Source organism: Mycetomoellerius zeteki, unplaced genomic scaffold (assembly GCF_001594055.1).
Source record: "Mycetomoellerius zeteki isolate Tzet28-1 unplaced genomic scaffold, Tzet1.0 scaffold31, whole genome shotgun sequence".
In the NCBI taxonomy this organism is placed as follows: domain Eukaryota; kingdom Metazoa; phylum Arthropoda; class Insecta; order Hymenoptera; family Formicidae; genus Mycetomoellerius; species Mycetomoellerius zeteki.
In genome coordinates this window covers 4,334,544-4,353,854 of record NW_017257294.1, presented here as the reverse complement: position 1 = coordinate 4,353,854, position 19,311 = coordinate 4,334,544, and the positions used below count along the sequence as shown (strand labels likewise).

Here is a 19,311-nt window from a genome sequence, read left to right as displayed (position 1 = left end):
ATTTAAAAAGACCGTTTAAATTTTTTCCGTGAAACAGTCTCGTAAGAGTCAACTGATATAGAATATATTTATGATCATACGAAATATTTCTATCTTTTATTTTATGAGTTCAATTAGTTCGTCTTCTGAAAATAAGAGGCTCAACTGTATCGCTTTGAAATACGTGAGCAAATTCTTTTCAAAATTATTATAGGTTACGATAATAAAAATATTCTCAACATGCATATATATCTTAGAAAAAGGTAAGTAGATGTTTCCGATTTGAGAAAGTCTCAATATCTTTCAAAGTTCTTGAAGAAAGTAATAACGAGATCGTGCTTCTTGCATTTCGATGGATCCCGCGTATATGACTGCACGTACAATTCTCCCCTTCGCCGAACAAGTGTATGCGTAAAACGCAATTGCATCGCGTTTGCGCTTCGTCGCGCTCTCGCTTTGAATCGTGCTCGATGGTAAACAGAGATATCTTCGCGTCTCGTCGTAGCCCGGACGACGAGCCGCGTAAGTCGCGGACGCACGGCACGATGCAGCACGCAGGCGCCCGCGTGGTTGGCGGCAAAGCGGAACCGCGTCGCGGCGGTAAGCGTCGCGGCGCCCGGCGTTTTACTCCTCAGTTGACGTAGCCGCGTCGTCGACGTAGCAACATGCTCCCCGTTCTCGCGATCCCGGTGTTCTGCGTCGCGACATGGGTATCCGCGCTGAACGATCCGTCATCAGGTAAAATAATTCACCGAGCAACCCCGGCAGACGCACAACTTTCCCGCACCGCTCTGCACGATCCGAACAGCGTTACGCACTTTATGCAATTATGCAACATACATTCCCCTCCCCATGAATTCCATCTTAGCCCCCGATTGCTGCTGCGATCGTAATTTGCGACCCCCCTTCACTAAGACACAAAAACCGTCGCGGTTGACCATCGTTCGCGATCGAAGAGTTCTTATGATTGAGATCGTCGTAAGAGAGGGGGAAAAAAAGGGTGACTCATTGCATCGTTTTTACGACTTTTCTGCACGAGGTCTGCGTATTTAACCGCGCGCTCTTTTTCTCCTTTTCTGTTCCTCTCTCTCTTTTTTTCCTTCGAGGGTCTTTCCTTCGAGAGAATTTTACGGTTGGCTTTTACGATCGCGGTTTGTTTATTACGTGGATGATAAAAGTCAGTAGGTGATTACGAGCCGGTCGTAATTTAAGCGAACGAGATTGGCCACGATCGAGTCACCTATCCCACCGCATCGCTTCGAGTAGCGTCGCGTCGCGTCGCTTCGTCGCCAGGAGCTCTGCTCCGATCCCGCGGGTACGATCATAATAGGGTATCGCAAAGCGAATTTACGTTATTCCGTTGATCGTGATTGTGGGATACGCTGTCCGATCGTAAAATTCTCTGCGATGAGCCCAGAACCACAAACAGTCGAGGCTTCTCGCTCAATTTTCTTCATTGTTATTGGCATTGATCTTTCAAATCAACATTACTGATGGAACGAAAAGTCTCCCGATTTCTAAAGTTTTCCTCACATCGATTGAAATCTCGGACGGTCATCTCTTAACCAGCTAGTATTTGTCGTAAACGATAAACGCAAAATTTCATGTAAATGGGAACTCATAAGTTCGGCGTTGTGCCATCTCACTATCTGTTTTGTTTTTTTTTTTAGCGTACACGTCGGTCCTTCTTCTTTTCCATTTCCTTTCTGTTGGCCGCGCCAACCACCCGCTGCAATCGTCCTATAGCGAATCGTGGCAAGTATAAATTATCACAGCGGAAGTTAGTCCAGCAAACTCCGCCTTATCCTTTCGCGTGATAATAATTACTCTCTCTTTCTCGGCCAGTCGGCTGGGAAATGGGTTCTTTAGCCCGTCGGACGGGACACCTTCGTAGATCTTGCCCCGGTGATCGTTCCGTTTATTCACGCCCCAAGCGCGATTATTCGTACGTCTCGCGATGCCGAGACAAACGGCAGAAAGGGAGGTAATCGCGAGATTTCCGGACACGGCGTGACACCGCCACGCGTCGGCACGTGGTACGCCAGCGGGATTAGGTGCCAGTGAAATACGCCGGCGCCATTATAACGCGCCCTGCGCTGTAATCGTGCGGGGCTAATGACTTAACGTCGAATTATCACGCCGTCGACCGAAGGCTCCGTAAATCCACTTGACTTCACCCGTTCGTAATTGCCCGCCTCTTACCGCCCGAATTAGTCCCGCATTAGTTGCGAATCCCGCTCGACACCCGATTGAAAGGAGAGATTTGATGGTTTTTAATCCGCGTTCTCGAGTCGCGTCACTTCGATATGCACCTCGATAAGGCTGTAATAAACACTCGCTCGCTTAATCTAGTCGTCACGTGAGTTACATACGCCGGAATGCCTCTTGCAAAGAGGTATCGGTGAAAGCCGCGCGTGCTAGAAATCGTGACTTACAATTTTTACAATTGTTACAGTCCTAATTCATGCATGACGCGCCGACATGGAATTTTTTATCTCGCACGAATAGAACAGACAGTCTGGTTCCGAATATATTTCATGCATTTTGTAAATTAGCACGGTTTTTCGAGTGCTATTTGCGTGAATATGTATTATCCAACATCTTTGAACGCTCTCGACTATTTGCTATCTATTTTTAATACGTTTTTAGATAGATTGTCCGACATTTAATTAAATTTATATATCTTTGAAAGTGTTATAACCTGATTTATTTGGTAAAACTTAATTTAAATGATTAAAAATATCATTTGCCTCACTTAAAATATACTATTTTACAAAAATATACAGAGTGTAATTGAAATAATGTTCACTAATCATACATGGAGAGAATTTTCTTTTAAAATTTACCCTGAAAATGTGGTAGTTGTGGTACAATACGACATTTAAAAAATTTTTACCATGCACTTCAATAAAATTAATCAAACTTATTTTATACTTTATTGTGGTTTTATTAATGAATGAGAGAGATTTACATTAAAATTCTTCGAAATACAATATTGTCCCATGACTATTATATTTTCGGGGTAAATTCTAAGAAAAAATTCTCTATATATAGTGCTATTCTTAATAAAAAAAAAAACTAAGTCGAAATGTCCTGTACCATTTTACAATTTTTGGAATGGTTAACGAGATATTAATTTCTAAATATTGCCAAATAAACGGATAAAATCGATATATAAGACAATTTTGAGATATCTTTCTGTGTTCTTTGTGAAATATTTTGAAGATTTTTCTTAGAGAACTCTCAAAGATATCTTAAAGCTGTCTTATATGTCAATTTTAGACATTTTGCTCATTGGGTAATAAAAAAAAATATTGCAAAAATTGCAAAAAAAATGGTACCGGACTTTTCTCGTCTCAGTTTTTTATTAGGAATAGCACTATATAATTAGTGGGCGTTATTTCAGTTACACCTTGTATATATGTATATATTTTATATATATATAAACTTTAATTATACTAATAAATGTAAGATTTATTAATTGTATTAATATGTAAGAGAGAGAGAGAGAGAGAGAGAGAGAGAGAATTAGTTTCTATTTTATTTCCTTATCATGAAAATTATTATTTATGTGTTAATAATATTTTGTTCTTGTAACTGTACATTACAGAGGATTAATGGATGAAACAAAATTATTAAAAGGACTGAGAGTTTAAACAATCAGAAAAGCAAAAAAAATGTTCTGGCTCTACTGTAAAATTAAATTTGTTATTTGTATGTCTTCACACAATAACCATGCTATTCAAATTTCATTATATGCGAACTGTTTTGATTAATAAAACGGTATAAATTACTCGCAAAACTATACTTACTTGCAAATAACAATACTTTTTTCAAAGTATCTTTTTAAGTCGTATCATGTTTACTATTCATGTAGTGTCATGTTATTCATCTGGCCTATACTGTCGTTGCTATTTTAGATGAATGTGTTTACGGCGTGCTATCATTTAAAATTTAAAGTCAGGATATGAGAAATATCTTTTGTATTGTGTTTTTGCAAAAAAAAATAATATAAACAAATGATAATATAAACAAATTATCTGATAACTCTACAGGCTTTTCCGTGATCATATTTATCACGATTATGTTTAACGAGCGACATTACGTGTATTTAACCGGTTATTATATCACTTTTATTCATAGTCTATATTAATTGTACAAGTATAATGTGATACTTCATCGTAACTCCCGATATACGCAACGAGTAATTCGATAAAGGAGTGATTAAATTAATAGCTGAAATAAGTGCTCCTTAAAGGCTGAACGTCAATTCACCGAAGAAGCAATTTGATTTGTTAAGTACATAACTCGAACGAGCGGAACAATTATCGTACATTTCCTATTTTGGGATGATGGCTGACGGCGCATGATTGACGCACGGGCTGTATTTTATTCACACTGGAAACGACTTACACACACAGCTGTAACTTTTTTCTTTTACTACCACTGCTTTGATTAATACGCGCTATAGTTTCTACTACATTAACTGTAATTGACTTCTTAATGAGTCTTTTTAATGAGACTTCTAAAATCATTTTTATTACTAAAACTATACTATCTAATAAAAGATTATTTATATAGAAATTCAATATCTTAATAACTACTTCAATTAAATAAATATCTTACAAAGAGATTTCAAAAACTTCACTTTTTGATTAATTTTTGATCTAATCATTTAATTGAGCAAATAATTTAATTTGAAACTTAATTATAAACTTTTAATATTGAAAATTAAAAAGTTATATCAATGTTGCAACATATTTTATGTTCAACATATTTTTTATTACAAGAAAAGTTCAATTAAAGTATAAGTAAAGAGATATTTATCTAAAAGACAAGTATGAGTATAAACCGTATATTTATTAATTTTTTATCTGTTTGCTTATATTTTTGTGCATCGCGTATGAAATATAATAATTCATTAAATACAGCAGCGATATCAATGAATAATCTTAACAAAAATGTCTTTATTACGAAGTAACGGAGATATGATAAAATTCAATCTCGAGATGTGTATAATTATGATATCTTCAAGGGTTTCTGCAAATTTTCTCAACACAGTGAAACAATCTTTGCTAATAACGTATCGCGTCGAGCAATTAATTGTAGGAATCTGTGATTGGTAAATCGTGTAATATTTGCCAGTGTGATTTTGCATTTGATTGCACCTAATTCGCAAACAGCAAACCACCGTCGACACATCCCCGAGTGTGTATTTGCACGCAGAATCGGTATTAAACTGGCAATTCCGTGCCTCGTGCTCCGAAATCTCCGTAGTAACGAAATACGAACGCGTACGTTAGATAAATATGCGCGCAGCCAGCACATATATATATATATATATATAAATACGCTTTTGCACATCCTATCTTCAGTACGTGTGCGGTTCTCAGTTTTGTTTTTTCCGTTCCACGCATCGCTATTTCTCGTACATCCACCTTTGGCATGAGCAAAGAGGAATGTATAATGACACGTGCGCGCGGTCCACTGCACCAAAGTGCATCAACGCTATTCGCTTACGATTGAAGCACTTTCTAAAGACGACGATAAGCTTCAAGTTATGTTTCTCCTACTTTTAATATTAAAACGTGTTTTCCACCCTTTTCATTTACGACTACGAATGCACTATTAGGATTGAATATATTATAAATACGTACAGAATATATTCTTAACTTGCCGACATAAAAAATAATCCAGTTTAAGCTTTATGAGATGTTTTCGCTTGTCAGAAAGTAACGTGACATTTCGTGAAATATTAAAAAAAAAATTAATATGTATACTGAAATATTATTTTTATTATGGGACTATAAAAGTTTATCTTAAATTTCAACAAGAAGTTTTGGCGTATAAAGCCTTTTAATTATTTTATCCTCGTCTAGCTCGTCATTAAAGTTGAGTGAGGTACTTTTCGCGCGCGCGCGAGCGCGGTATTATTTTTGAAGCTGCTTAACTTTTGCGACTTATCATATTTTAATGCTATTATTAAGTGAAGTTTTATTCAAATTGCAGAGTAATATGTGAACTTCTTGAATCCTATACGTTTTAGAGCTTTTACGTATACAGAATTTCATGCATCAAATTAAGCATAGCCATATGGAAAGAACAGCTTTAATGAAGTATCTAAAAATGTACACTAACTAGATACAGATCCGAAAATAATTTATTGAGTGCTGGACAACAATGCTGCAGATTTTAATATTCTAATAATCAGTTGTTTCTATTTGTACCATATCTAGCTAATTGTATCTAGCTACGAATGATCTTCCTGAAATATTTGAACGCTTCAGCAAAATTGTTCTTTCCGCGTACGGTTTTGTAAATAATAGTATAAAGTCAACCATTAAAGATACTAACATTCTAATACGAATTCTCATACATTTTTCAAATGTTTCGTAAATGTATGTGCTAAGAATGTAGGCACAATGCAACGGTAAAATATACAGTGGCCGGGAAACTCATTAGGATAGAAAGCAGCGATACGTTTATGCATTCGGAGCCTAGTGATATATCGAAGGCGACTTCAAAGTACAATTCACAATTAGCTCGATGCCATCGCGAAATTAATTTCTTTCGCGCTCTAAGCGTAGGTGCATCATACGAGTGCGCTTACATTTCTAATGACTTAAATAAGCCATTGGTCGATGTAATATTCTGCTCCTTTTATGCTCCTTTAATATAATGACGTTACCAAGCTCATTGTAAAATTAATTTTTAACGTCAACTTTTAATTTTAACAGATTTTTTTCATTCGCGTTTTTAGATCGGCATAAATAATATTAGAAATATAAAAATTGTTATTTTTTATTTATAACTATTATTCGAAACTGATTAATTAATTTGTATTCAATATACCTTTTAATCATACTTAGATTTGAATATAGAAAAATCCATTTCTACTGAGAAATGTCTCTAAAGAAATTTCTTCCTTTATAGGGATATTGTGGGACAAAAATTAGCTAGGTATACAGGTATAAACAGCGCGGTATGCGAGCGCGAGAATTGAAGACTTACTCTCCTCCATAAACTCACGTGGGAGTTGGCCTCACAGAGAACCGACGGGGGGTTAAGCGAAACGTTTTCTCGCGGCAAGAATGGAATTGTTAAACAGCGTTTCCGTGCTTGCATGTGCATGTCCCTTCGCGAGAATGCAGGCTAGACACCTGCGAGGTGATACGATCTCACGACGGGGTCGAGTGGGATACGACCGGGTAAATTATGGCAACGTTTTGAGTTCGCTGCCGCGAATTCAACTAACGACCTTTTAACTTCTCCGCAGCGGCGGATCTGCCTGTGTGTCGCGATGCGTGCTTTTCGACGATGACGACGACGGCAAAATGAATTACACGCACTCGTGTGCTCCTCCGGTATTGACTCTTTGCATTTGTCTCCTTCTAATTGTCACGCAAACGACCGTTGTGCACGTGCGGTTGCATGCTTGTCTCCTACGATCGACTCACGCGCCGAGGAACATGACGAAATTGAATCATTTCATCAGACAGACGAAAATAATGCACAACGTATTAACAGTAACATTATTGGGAATCTGGCGAAGCGAATCGTTGTCATCGATTTTAATTCAATTTTACGGTTCCGCGACCTTTACGAATCCCTGTTATCGCGATCATCAATTTTATCATATCTTCGTAACGATGTTTATTTATTGTAACAATATGTCAATTCGGATATACATATGTATACATATATGTCTTTGTATTAATCTCATGTATTATATTTCTCATTAACTTCTCATTGACATGAATCATATATACCTATCGTATTTCTCATATTTTGTTAAACTACACGCATCTGTCTACCGTACACTTTTAATATGCTTATTAATCTCGATCGATGCAATATATGTCCGCGTTATACATATCGATTTACCTGGCATACATGCATAAAATGTTACAAATTAACTTATGTATATAGACCATGACTATTGAATAATTTTATTAAACGTATTCTTTAAACGTCTATTTAAATACTTAAATAACGTTTTTAATAAGATATCGAAATATATTTTTTATGCTTTTTTTCCTTAGATAAAATAATTAATATCTTTAGAGCAGGTTGATTGATATAAGGGCTTTTTATCATGAAAAATTTGGAAAAATGTTTCTGCAACATTTATTTAAATATTTTAGAAATATGATATCACAAAATTAATATAGCGATTTTTAATATACATATAGATACATGTATTTATTTGAAACGCTAGACATAAAGATAAACGGAATCAAATCAGAATGTTTAACCTTTTCTCTATGTACAAATATTTTAACGTTAACCGTGTACAGGTATGTAATTACACCCCATGTTCGGAAAAATGCAAAATATAGAGAGAAAACTTTGGCTATGTAAATCTTTGTGAAATTGTATTGATTTTTGAGAAGATAGATATAAAACAATTTTAAAATTTAATTTATTTTATTAGCCTGGGGTGTGTTTGCATCTCTGTATACAGAGAAAAGGTTAAATCAAAATGTGTAAAAAAAAACACGAAATTTTACGTTTAAAATCAATTCAAAAGTCAATATGACTTCTTGTGCTGACTTGCGAATTTCTGATTTTCCTTTAACAAATATGACAGATATATTATGACGTTAACTGCAACCTGATTGCTTACAAGCTTAATGTGGTAGAATTTCTTTGCCGTATCTTTCCTCTTATCCATTTTTTCAATGTCATGTTCTGGGTTACGTGTGTAATTCTTCATACTCTTTACATCATGTTAAGCACTCGCGCGTTGCAAAAATTTCATAGCTAATTACCAATGATAAATCGTACGGTAACGCTAACGACGTTCGTCGAAGAAAAAAAGGAACATTTATCACTGCCATATTTTCATCGTCGGCCTACAACATAATGTCGCTTCATAATTTTGATGTAATTGTATCGTTGTTTCATTTCCTACACATATACGGCTTTCATGTCAGAGAAATGACTAATCTATAAAAAAAACACTAGTTACACTTTGTCTAAGTTACACTAATTACATTATTGTCGTCTTGATGATTATTCTTGATACTTTAGTATTAAATTTTAATGTTTTCTTTTATAGCAGATTTATCCCAAGTTACTTCATACATTAAATCTGTAACGATTTGATTAATAAATCATTTTAAAAATAGATCGTATTTTGAAAATAATATTTTAAGAAGCCAAATTTGAATGTTGTTTTTTTTTATTGTTATTTTTTTAGAAAACATGAATTTAATATTGAGCGATAAAATACAATTTATCTTCAAAAATAAAAAATATTTTTATACAAATAATTTATTTAGTTTGAAAAAGTCTATGAATGTTCCCATATATATGCAATTGTAAAAATAAAAACTATTATATAAAAGTTATTAACATTATAATACTTTTGTCGAGCAAAACATTTATTTTAAAATTGTTCAGAGTTATATTTATTATGAAAGCAAGTGCGATAGTTTTTTTATTTATTATACATAACTTTTTGTGTTTACTAATATTGCAAATGCAAATGTTTACTTTAAATAACTAGTTTCACGATTCTTATTGTTATTATATTTTATAGTGATGATTAAAATTAACTACAAAAAGAAGTATTCTGAGTTAACAGATATTTTTAAAATAAATTGTATTGTTTATGTTGTCTGAATCTTATTATCTTAACAAAATCCTCTCACAAACGCGATTTAATTCTATATAGTAAATATCTTTCATGTCATAAGTACACGAAGACTGAACTTCTCTTACCCAATAAGATTAAATATATTTCTTAAATTATATCTAAAAATAAAGACTGAGAAAAACAAATTGTTAAATTATGCAATATGTCACATGCTAGCGAACAAGTACTTAAAGAATGCATATAAAAATTGTTTATTCAGTTTAGAACCGTTTTAAGACCGACAAATAATCGGCACGCTGCAGTTTGCTTGAACTAAAAATTATAAGATTTATGTAAAAATATCTATTATTATTAGGCACCAAGATCCGCTTTGATCAAATACGGTCTTCTTTTCTTAATTATATTATTCATGTACAACAGCTATATTTTCCTCTGCTTTATTCAATGTTTGCTGTTAACTCATTAACAGCAAAGCGAAGCGATTGTAACTACGACCCTTACTGCTGATTAACAAAACAGTAATAACTACATCGTATATCACGCAAATTTATTGCTTGTCCGAACTGAACTCATCTTCGCTGTTCCCGCAGCGTGGTAACTCTTTCGCGAATTAACAATCGTAAATTAACGATCCACCCAGAGTGAGATCTTGACAAATATATCTCTACTCTTTCTCTCTCTCTCTCTCTCTCTCTCTCTCCCTTGGTCAGCCGCTTTTACCATCGCTCCTTCTCGCACGCAATCAATCACTTTATTTCGTAGGCTGCTCGATGAAAAATCACCGAGGTCGCAATAAATCACAAAACCGAGTTATGAAAGATCCACACGCGCGCTCGACCACCGACCGAGACGGGCACGTGATCGCGATAGCTTTCGAAAGCGCGCACGATCGTGATCCGGATCACTCGATTTTTTTTTTACATAGTTTGGATTTTTCGGATACGGGTGATAGAACAGTACACGCGTAACCGATGCGCATCTTTACGGTTCTTTCAGTGTCAATACAAAAATTCGCCTACATTCCGTTCTCTGTGTCGACGTTTGCATGCCTTGAATACGTGACGTTCGTGAGATGATCGAGATGCGGACAACTTTCACGACGGCTAACGCCGCACATTTATGCTCGAACGAACTTGGATTGTATCCTCGTCGTCGGTGAATTATTCTCAAATTGTTGTTGCTCCAGCATGGAACTCGAACTTGCCGAATCTGTGTTGATTCCGAGTGGGAAGTTCGCCTTTATGCTTGCATTACGATCGATTTGACAATTCGCGCGGATCCTAATGACCGCGTGCCCCGCGGTGCCGTTTGCAAATGAATTTGTTCGTGCTAGTCAACACGACGGGGCGAGGCTTTGTTTTCTTCAACATTTAACGCTACTACCGCCGCTGTTTACGCGTCTTCCGCGACATGAGTCTCTCGTCGCGCTTTAGTCACGGCGCATTACACCCTTTGCGCGTAGGGCAGGCGTGCGAATGAAGAAGACTCGATTATTCATTCCTAACGCGCGCGTGTCAGACACGGTGTCGCATCTTAAGAAAGTCTTGGCGCGCGAAGAGTGTTTTTACAAGTGGGTCGCGGGCAAAAGCGTCTGCGATAATTGCTTAACCAAACACGATGACTATTTAAACAAAGCTATACCGTGCGTCCTTCCCGAGTTTACTCGACCCAGTTCTATTGTCCTTCTGCCCTCATCCTCAGCCTCCCCTCCTTCCTCTGTTCCCAGATCATAGAATTTCGAACGACAGTTGGGCAGAATCGAAGATTATCTTGAGCACGGAATGACTTCGTTCACGATCACGGCGCACGGTAGAATCGCTATCACTTCCCCAGAACCGTTATGTGGAAGTGAAATCGTTTGCCGCCCGGTGAGGTGGTTCTCCAGTGTGTCGGCGTACCGCAGAGGTAAAATCGGGATATCCAATTAACGGCACTCTTCCTGGGCAAGTGTTTAAACTCGAGTGAAGGCTGAAAACCCGCTGAAATACGAAATTCCCGATTAACCCTGCTGCACCGCGAAATCAATGAGTAACGGCAGGAAGAAAGGTGAACAAACCGGTGAGCGAACTATTGGGCCGAGACAGAGAGAAGGCAAAGAGGGGAAGGAGGACTATATAACCACCTATTATCAACCTCATTAAAGGTACCTACTTACCCTCCGTAGTCGTTCACCCGACTCGGGCTAAACTCTCAGCTACTACCAAGGCTGCCCGCCAACTCATTCCCGATTCTCGCGGGGTCGTGCGCGCGCGCAATCTCGACACGCCAAGTATTTTACAGTCAGTTATTTAACCCCAATTAATTAGTCTATCCGCATGCCGTCGCAACTTTTCCTCTAGCTACACTCTACGCTCGCTTGGAACAATCGTTACGTTCGCGCCGCGTGCTGTCCGTATCAGGCTACTTCGTTACGGATTATCACTCCGACGTTCGCAAACGGTCTCGCACCTGGCTTATTTTTGTTCCACTTGTCTGTAAATTTCCGGCGCGATCATATTTCACTGCGGCTAATCGTCGAATGTACTTGTCGACGTGACGGGAAATGTTGGCGGTAATAGAGAGCCAGCTGGAGTCTTCGATTCTTTTTAATTACTTGTCCGATTCCTTTTTCGAAAGACATCCTTATATCAGATAATTGCAAAACTTTTTATTATTCTTGATATTCGCAAAAAAGAGAATAATTTATATATATATATATATATTAAAAATAATTTTATTATTCATATTAAAAATAATTATTTCATTTTTAGAAGGTTTCCATTCAATTCAATATCCTTTTTTTTAAATAGCTTATAAACATCTTTTTATAGGAGTCCTTATTTTCTGAACAAAAGAAAGTTTTTGTGGTGAGACCAGTACCAGTACCTGTCATTTTTAAACACTTTTCTATGCAGATTATTATTAAGGGCCAGAAATAAATGCTAATCCAGAGAGATAACTGAATAAGGTGGCTCATACAAAGTCTCCTATTCAAGCTGGATTATCTCTAACTTTGGTGATTATCTCTAACTATATGAACGAGTTATTCTAAAGAAATAGTATTCCTTTACTACAGACTACTACTTTTTAGTTTTTCCTCTATTAAGCTTACGAATATGTTTCATAGTAATATTTTGATGTAATTACAGCAACCCAAATTAGATGAATCTATATAAACGGAAGAAACTTTGGGTCGAAACAAAAGTGCCAATTCATTTATACGATATATATATATATGTCTTATATTTTTTTTAAAAATTGGCAATTATCTATCATTCAATAGAGCAAAATTTCAACTTTAAGAATCTCTTCTTTTAATTGCGGTACGATAATTATTAACGGAGTTATAAGCAATCAAAATCAAAATGCTTCTTTTATTTAATCCATGAAAAAACTCAGTAACAAAAAAGCTTAGAAACATTTAAAAAAAAGACTTTATAGAGGAAACTTTAAAACATTTTAAAAAAAGACTTTATAGAGAAAACTTTAAGCTTTCACATTAGAAAGTCAAAAATTTTCGCAAATTTTTTTGGGCACTTGACAAGCTCACAAAGTACGAAGACTCATTTTGTTCAGCTTGTCGTTTTCTATATGTAAAAATTATCAAACTCACAGAAACTCAAAAAACACACTAACTTTGAAAATATAAATTTTAAATTATAAAACTCTTTTCTTTTAATTTAAATTTCGTTCATTTTTAACGAAGTTACAGCTGCTTGAATTTTGAAGTTCGTAGCACTATGAACTTTTGTTCTGACCTAATAGTTACATAATAAATAGATTATCGTCCACTTCTATGTACTTCACAATTTTAAAAGCTATCTCAATATAACTCTCCCGCGTGACTTTGAAAAACCGATAGGTACTAAATAATTCAGTATAATTATTCTACAGAGTTCGAGCTTTATTAGTTTGCATATAGATTGTCCTTTGTAAACTATAAATTAATTCATTTGAGGTGTGTGTTTGGAACTATCGAGGTCATGTCGCAGGAAACACGGATGACCGTTGTTTACCGCAAAATTATTGTCGTCTGGTTAACAGAACGTCGACGACATTAATGTAAATTACATGTTTGATACGACAGTCTATTGTCGTCTATTCGTAATTAACCGTCGATGAGATTAGTTTCTTTTGTGGCCAATAAATTATTACGTCTCCTTTGGAAATTAACGGAGAACTGCCAATACTGAGTCTCACATTTGCTTGTCTGAACGCATCTGTATACAAGCCATCGTCTCGATCGATTACGTTCCGTTTTCTATCTCTGACTACAATACGGACTAACGGTCCGTTACTTTCATTAACGAAGCAAAGCGGATTACATAGTAACCCGAGATCTTTTTTTCTTGTGTCAAAGCGTGGGTAATGAAAGAAAAAAAGATTTCCCCCTGATTAATTCTTTAAAAACCTGATTGCCCAAAAGATTTCAATACGTGTGCGTGCGTGTGTATGCCTCCATCAACCAGTGAACCAGTCTACTCGTTTCTCTGTCGTATTCTTCGATTCACTCACTTCTCTTTGATACTCCTCGAATCGTTTTTCGCGTTACGCTCCTAACTCTCGCACGCCTCGCGCGCGACTTTACGACATTCCGGAAAGTCGGTTCCCTTTTTCCTTCACTGCCAATGCTCTATATATTTCCAGCATCGCCTCCTCCCGTACGCCGTGCCATTTGATTATCGTCATGAAACTCACCGGCTATCTCCCCGAAACGCTCGCTCGGGTTTTCTTATTTCCCTCTCTCTGTGAAGATACGTATGTATGTGGCACTCGAGTCTGAACGGTGTCTCTCGCAAATAATCGCAGCCGGCGTTTTCTTCGATCTCGCCCGACCGGCTTCACGATATCCTCGCCCCATTTAATCCCCCGCGATATCCCTGGCCGTACGTGCCGTAGATACGTATATACATGTATACCCATATATACATGTATGTATAAAACTGTTATCCGTGACTGCCGCCTTCGTCGTCGTTTGGAAATCGAGACGCGCGCGCCACTGAAAGTCGCGCCAAGCGTCGCGGTCGTTAGCAAGATTCCGGAAGTTTATTCTCGAGTGTTCCGAGCGGCCGATTTTTTTTTTGCGTTTTCTAGTTTTTCTTCTTTCTCTCCTTCCCTACTCAAAACAGTAAAACTCACAGAGAAGTGAAGCATCGGCAGTTATTCTTTACACAGCAGACGGTACCTTTTATACAGAGATTGTCCGAGAGTTTATATCATCCAGTCAAAGTAGACCATTAAAAGGGTTATTTCGCATCTTACTTTGAAGATGAGAAATTGTCTCACGAAGTCCCTCCTTTAAAGATTACGTATACCATTCTCGCGAGACGGCCTCTCATCGTGTTGTCCTGCTACAAGTTACGAAGCTTACGTCATGAAGCGGGTCACTCTAAATTCTACGGCGGTGCTGTGTCTTGATGTATATGACTTTCGTTTATTTCTTTGGAAAAAAAGGACAAGTCCGTCCGGAAAACGCCTCAATGTTGTGGACGTTTAATATCCTGGCTTAATATTACATGGGGGAAGAAGGTCTTTGTCTTCTTCTCTCATTCCGATTGGTCCACCCGTTCTACTTTACGATCTACCGCAGCTGGCCACAGCTCGTTCTTCAGCGGCAGCTTGGTGTCCCGCGAACGATCGAAATCCCATTTTCCACTGTCACAGACCGTCCACTTTTTCTTGAAACGAGATTTCTGGGCTTGCGAGAGCGACGTTCTCGTCCTTAAAGTCTAATTTCGTGACTGGATATTATGCGACACCGCATTAACAGACGATATCCGCCGGATTTCAATTTACCATGAAGTGAAACGATTTATTTACCTCGGGAAATTTATATATATCCCTTAAGTATTTATCCAATTACCCACTAAAGTTTCAGATTTACTTAATTGCCTGTTTAAATATTTTATATATGTAGAAATGTCTATCAAGTTAAAAGATAAAATACAAAATAAACTTTGTAATCATTTTCTCATAATACTAAATAAATTCACTCGAAAATACGTTTAAACGCATTTGATAAAATCACTTTTAAGAAATAATAAACCTATCTCTTGTTGTTTTTATGGAAATTACATTAAACAATATTGTACGTCATTATCCTTTAATTAAACTTCGATTGCATTACAGAGAATCTCATGTCTCTTCTTATGAAAGGGACGTATATCAATTAGAGGCATATTATTTCTCAAGCGGTACGTATGTGACTTATTTCTGGAATATCATTGTTATACGAAAAGCGACCATTCTCGCGTATAACCGCCGCAGTTAATTGTCAAACATTGCTATAAATGCGACATTTGTTCAGCTCCAAATCTGAATTTGCCACGCTTTTATGCTGGCGCGCGCGAATAATTAATATTATAGTAACCTGCACCATAACACAAACGAATTCCTTTGGGTATCAATCGTTTGATTGATCATTGTTACCCTTTTAATATTGATTGATACCAATAGATTGGTATGTTTTATCTGTGTCATGTCATGTGGAGTATCCTTCATGCAGAATTAAAAATTATTCATCAGGGGAGCGAAATCGTCGATTTCACGCGTTTAATCGCGAATATTATCAACGTTATTATAGAAATGAAGAAATCCGATGTGTTCCTCGAAGTAGAAATAGACGTGTCGAACTGAAACAGCGTAGTGTGTGTGTATGTGTGTTATCGTCCCTATTATCCGCCAATTAAACTTGTCGGTCATTAACGCAGATCTGTTCCAGCGGATTCTTCGTTCTTACGAGGTCGCGCGGGCCACGTGCTCGCTTGCCGAAGCGATCGAAAACCCATTTTCACCGTGTCACCGTCGGTCGTTTCTCTTGGGGGGGCAAGACGAGCGTTTCCAGGAGATTGGCGAATAGGAACGTTGGACATGTCTAGAGCCTTGATGTACCCGCAGCAGAGTCCGTTCCTCGAGTGCCTGCTCGTACGCGACTTGTCACTGATTTGCGTACGTTCAAAGGGCAGGATCTGCGTGCTCGTGCCGTCTAATGGGATCCTTTGTGTGAGCATGCGACTGTCGGCCCGGTCGGCCGCAATACATCTGCTCTTGTATAACGCGTCGTACACACCTACGGTGATTCGTTACCAGTTACCTGAGGCAGCCTGGTGCGTAAAATCACGTCTTGCGATGTTGTGAACGTTCTTCTGAAACTTCTTCTTTATTTAATCGAGATACGTAGTGGCTTAAAACAATGGAAAAAGAGTCGCATTAATTGAAATTCCGGTTGAAAATGGACAAATCAAAATTTTCTGGTTGAACCTATTATAATTCTAATTGTAAAATAATTAGAATTTTGATTAATATGATCAAAATCTTTTAGTTCGTTCTCATTTTCAATTAGAAATTTTTCTCAGTGCAGAAATATACAAATTATCCTATAGACTTGATTTGACGCGAGACTAGATTTCAATGTTGACGTTGCTCTTCAATGAACATTTGCATTTAAAATTTTAATTAATTTTTAGTTAGCATCGATGACTTTCTTTAGCGAAAAATTATAAATATGATTATCAATTACTAAGTTCACGGATTACATTTATTGAGAGACTTGACGATTACATTATATACATACATATACCTATATATTTTTATATTATCTTTACATGACTCACACACACTACGAAAACGACACTGATGTATGGCATATCCAACTCAATTCGATTGCTTATAACTTTCATAAGAACAAATATATTGTAATTTTTTTTTAAATTGAAATGCCAGACATGTATGCAACTTTATTAGCAAAAAAGTTATACGCAGTGGAAAAAACATCGGAAAAGCATTGAAAAAAGCCGTAAAATATACTATACCGAAAAAGCTTTTAACACTAGAAATAATACAATGTTTCTTATTTACTAAAAGGGCCAAGCAAATAACCTATTGAAAAGAAAGTAATAAAAAGTCAAATATTTCATCAGTATAAGAAACGTAATTATTATAAAATCAAAAAGTTTCAGAAAAAATTCCATCTTTTATATAAAAAATATAATACGGTTAATAATGACTGCTTGGTACTTCTAGCGTTAAGAGTTAATTATGCTGATATCGACATTATTAATCCCTTTTATCTTTTTTGACAATCATTTTTGACAGAAACATAAAGATCAAGGATATAGATTTGAAGAGTATCATGCAAGATATTATAGCTAACACATCAATCTTTGATATAAAGTCAGCACGAAAGCACATATAAGATTCTGATTCGCCGAGGGTGTGGATAGGGTACAAAAAAAAAATGAAAAACAGCAGGTATGCGCATGTATGGAAACCGTAGAGAACTCGATGAAATAACCGGAACGTCTGCGTGGCGCCAGCCACATCCACGTGACGGCATCAAGTTTTCATTCGGTGCGAGATCGCGTGTCACAAATTACCGGTATCGCGGCCTTCCTCCCACACCGGCTCGCCAAATCGATTTTCGTTGGACGTTCGGATTTCCCTCGGTCGCGCACGGCTGCTGGCTCATCGCACGGTGCGCAATGCGCACTGATGCCCTTCCGCCGATGATGGTAAGCCAAACAATGGACGCCTAAAATACACGCTGCTCGAAGTTCATTCGCGATCGTGGAAATTAGAAGATAGACGTGCCCCGCGCACGATATAGCAAAGTTCAATTCGCGCATGTTGACGTACGTTAACGGACTTTTACAGAATATGAGGCATGATGTGTAGTTTCCCAGAACCTTCTGCTTTCAATAACATTTCCGTACAAGGAAGATAATTTCGGCAAATCCCACATATTGCTGTGAATTTCTATCTAAATCTCTATGTTATAATTTATAGATAAATTGCAGAAGATACGTCACAAATAATTATAATTTATTTAATTACGAAGAATAAACTATTTTTCAATCTTAACAAAAAAATTGTCTAATTTCTAGAAGAATTGTTTAATTTCTAGAGATATTTTATATTCTTTTAGAAGATATTTTAATTTCTTGTGTCTTTTTTTAGAATTTATATATGATTACAATATTCTAATGATAAAATGCAAAATTTGTAAAACTTTTTATCTTTATGCTCAAATAATGCTTAATTGACAATTAGAAATTGTAATTCAATAATGAGGTGAGATGTTGAATAATTATGCCTAAAGTTATTGTAATGTCTCGCAGTTCGATGAATTAGATTCAATCTCATATCATTTTAGCCAAACTTTCGTTATAACTCCCGTTTATCTTAGCGACCGTAATTTCATGCAAGTGAAATCACAGTAAGTTTAATCTGGCAAAAACACTGTCTAAGCGTCGCGTAATTACGACCCGTCTTATTTCATCATTTAAATAAACTGTTATTTGGCCGTATTAAAAGGTCATATTAAAAGACTATATTAAAATTGATTCACATAAAAGAAAAGATTCTGTATTGATTCGATATTTTATATGGTCACTTATAGAATAGTTTTTACATTCAACATCTCTTTAAAGTTTTATGCACAGTATAATCTCATTTATTTTATATCTTCTACAAATTTTAATTATTATACTTATAAAAAACGGTTTTGTTGAAGTATCTAAAAATGTAGCGAGATACAAATAATTTTGTTGTTACTATTAAAGTAATTATGTAGTATAGGACGCTTAAGCGTTGATGACAATCTGCAAAAAGTTTTAACATTCTAACAACTCGTTTAAGTGTCCTATATATAATTATTTTGATGGTCCAAATAAAATTATTTTTAAATCTGTATTTAACTAACTTTAGATAACTTTAGCAAAATCGTTCTATTCGCGTATAAGTAATTATTTCAC

At 36.3% G+C, this 19,311-nt stretch overlaps 1 protein-coding gene across 1 annotated transcript in view; it reads left to right on the top strand.

Annotated features, from left to right (window-relative positions):
- Nucleotides 1-638: 638 nt before the first annotated feature.
- The window catches only part of LOC108724622 (neurotrimin), an 82,540-nt gene continuing 63,867 nt past the window's right edge, over nt 639-19,311 (top strand). Inside the window, exon 1 of the mRNA XM_018451074.1 lies at nt 639-717. Coding sequence (XP_018306576.1) covers nt 645-717 — 73 coding nt within the window. The 5' untranslated portion in view covers nt 639-644. The remainder of the gene's footprint in view (nt 718-19,311) is intronic.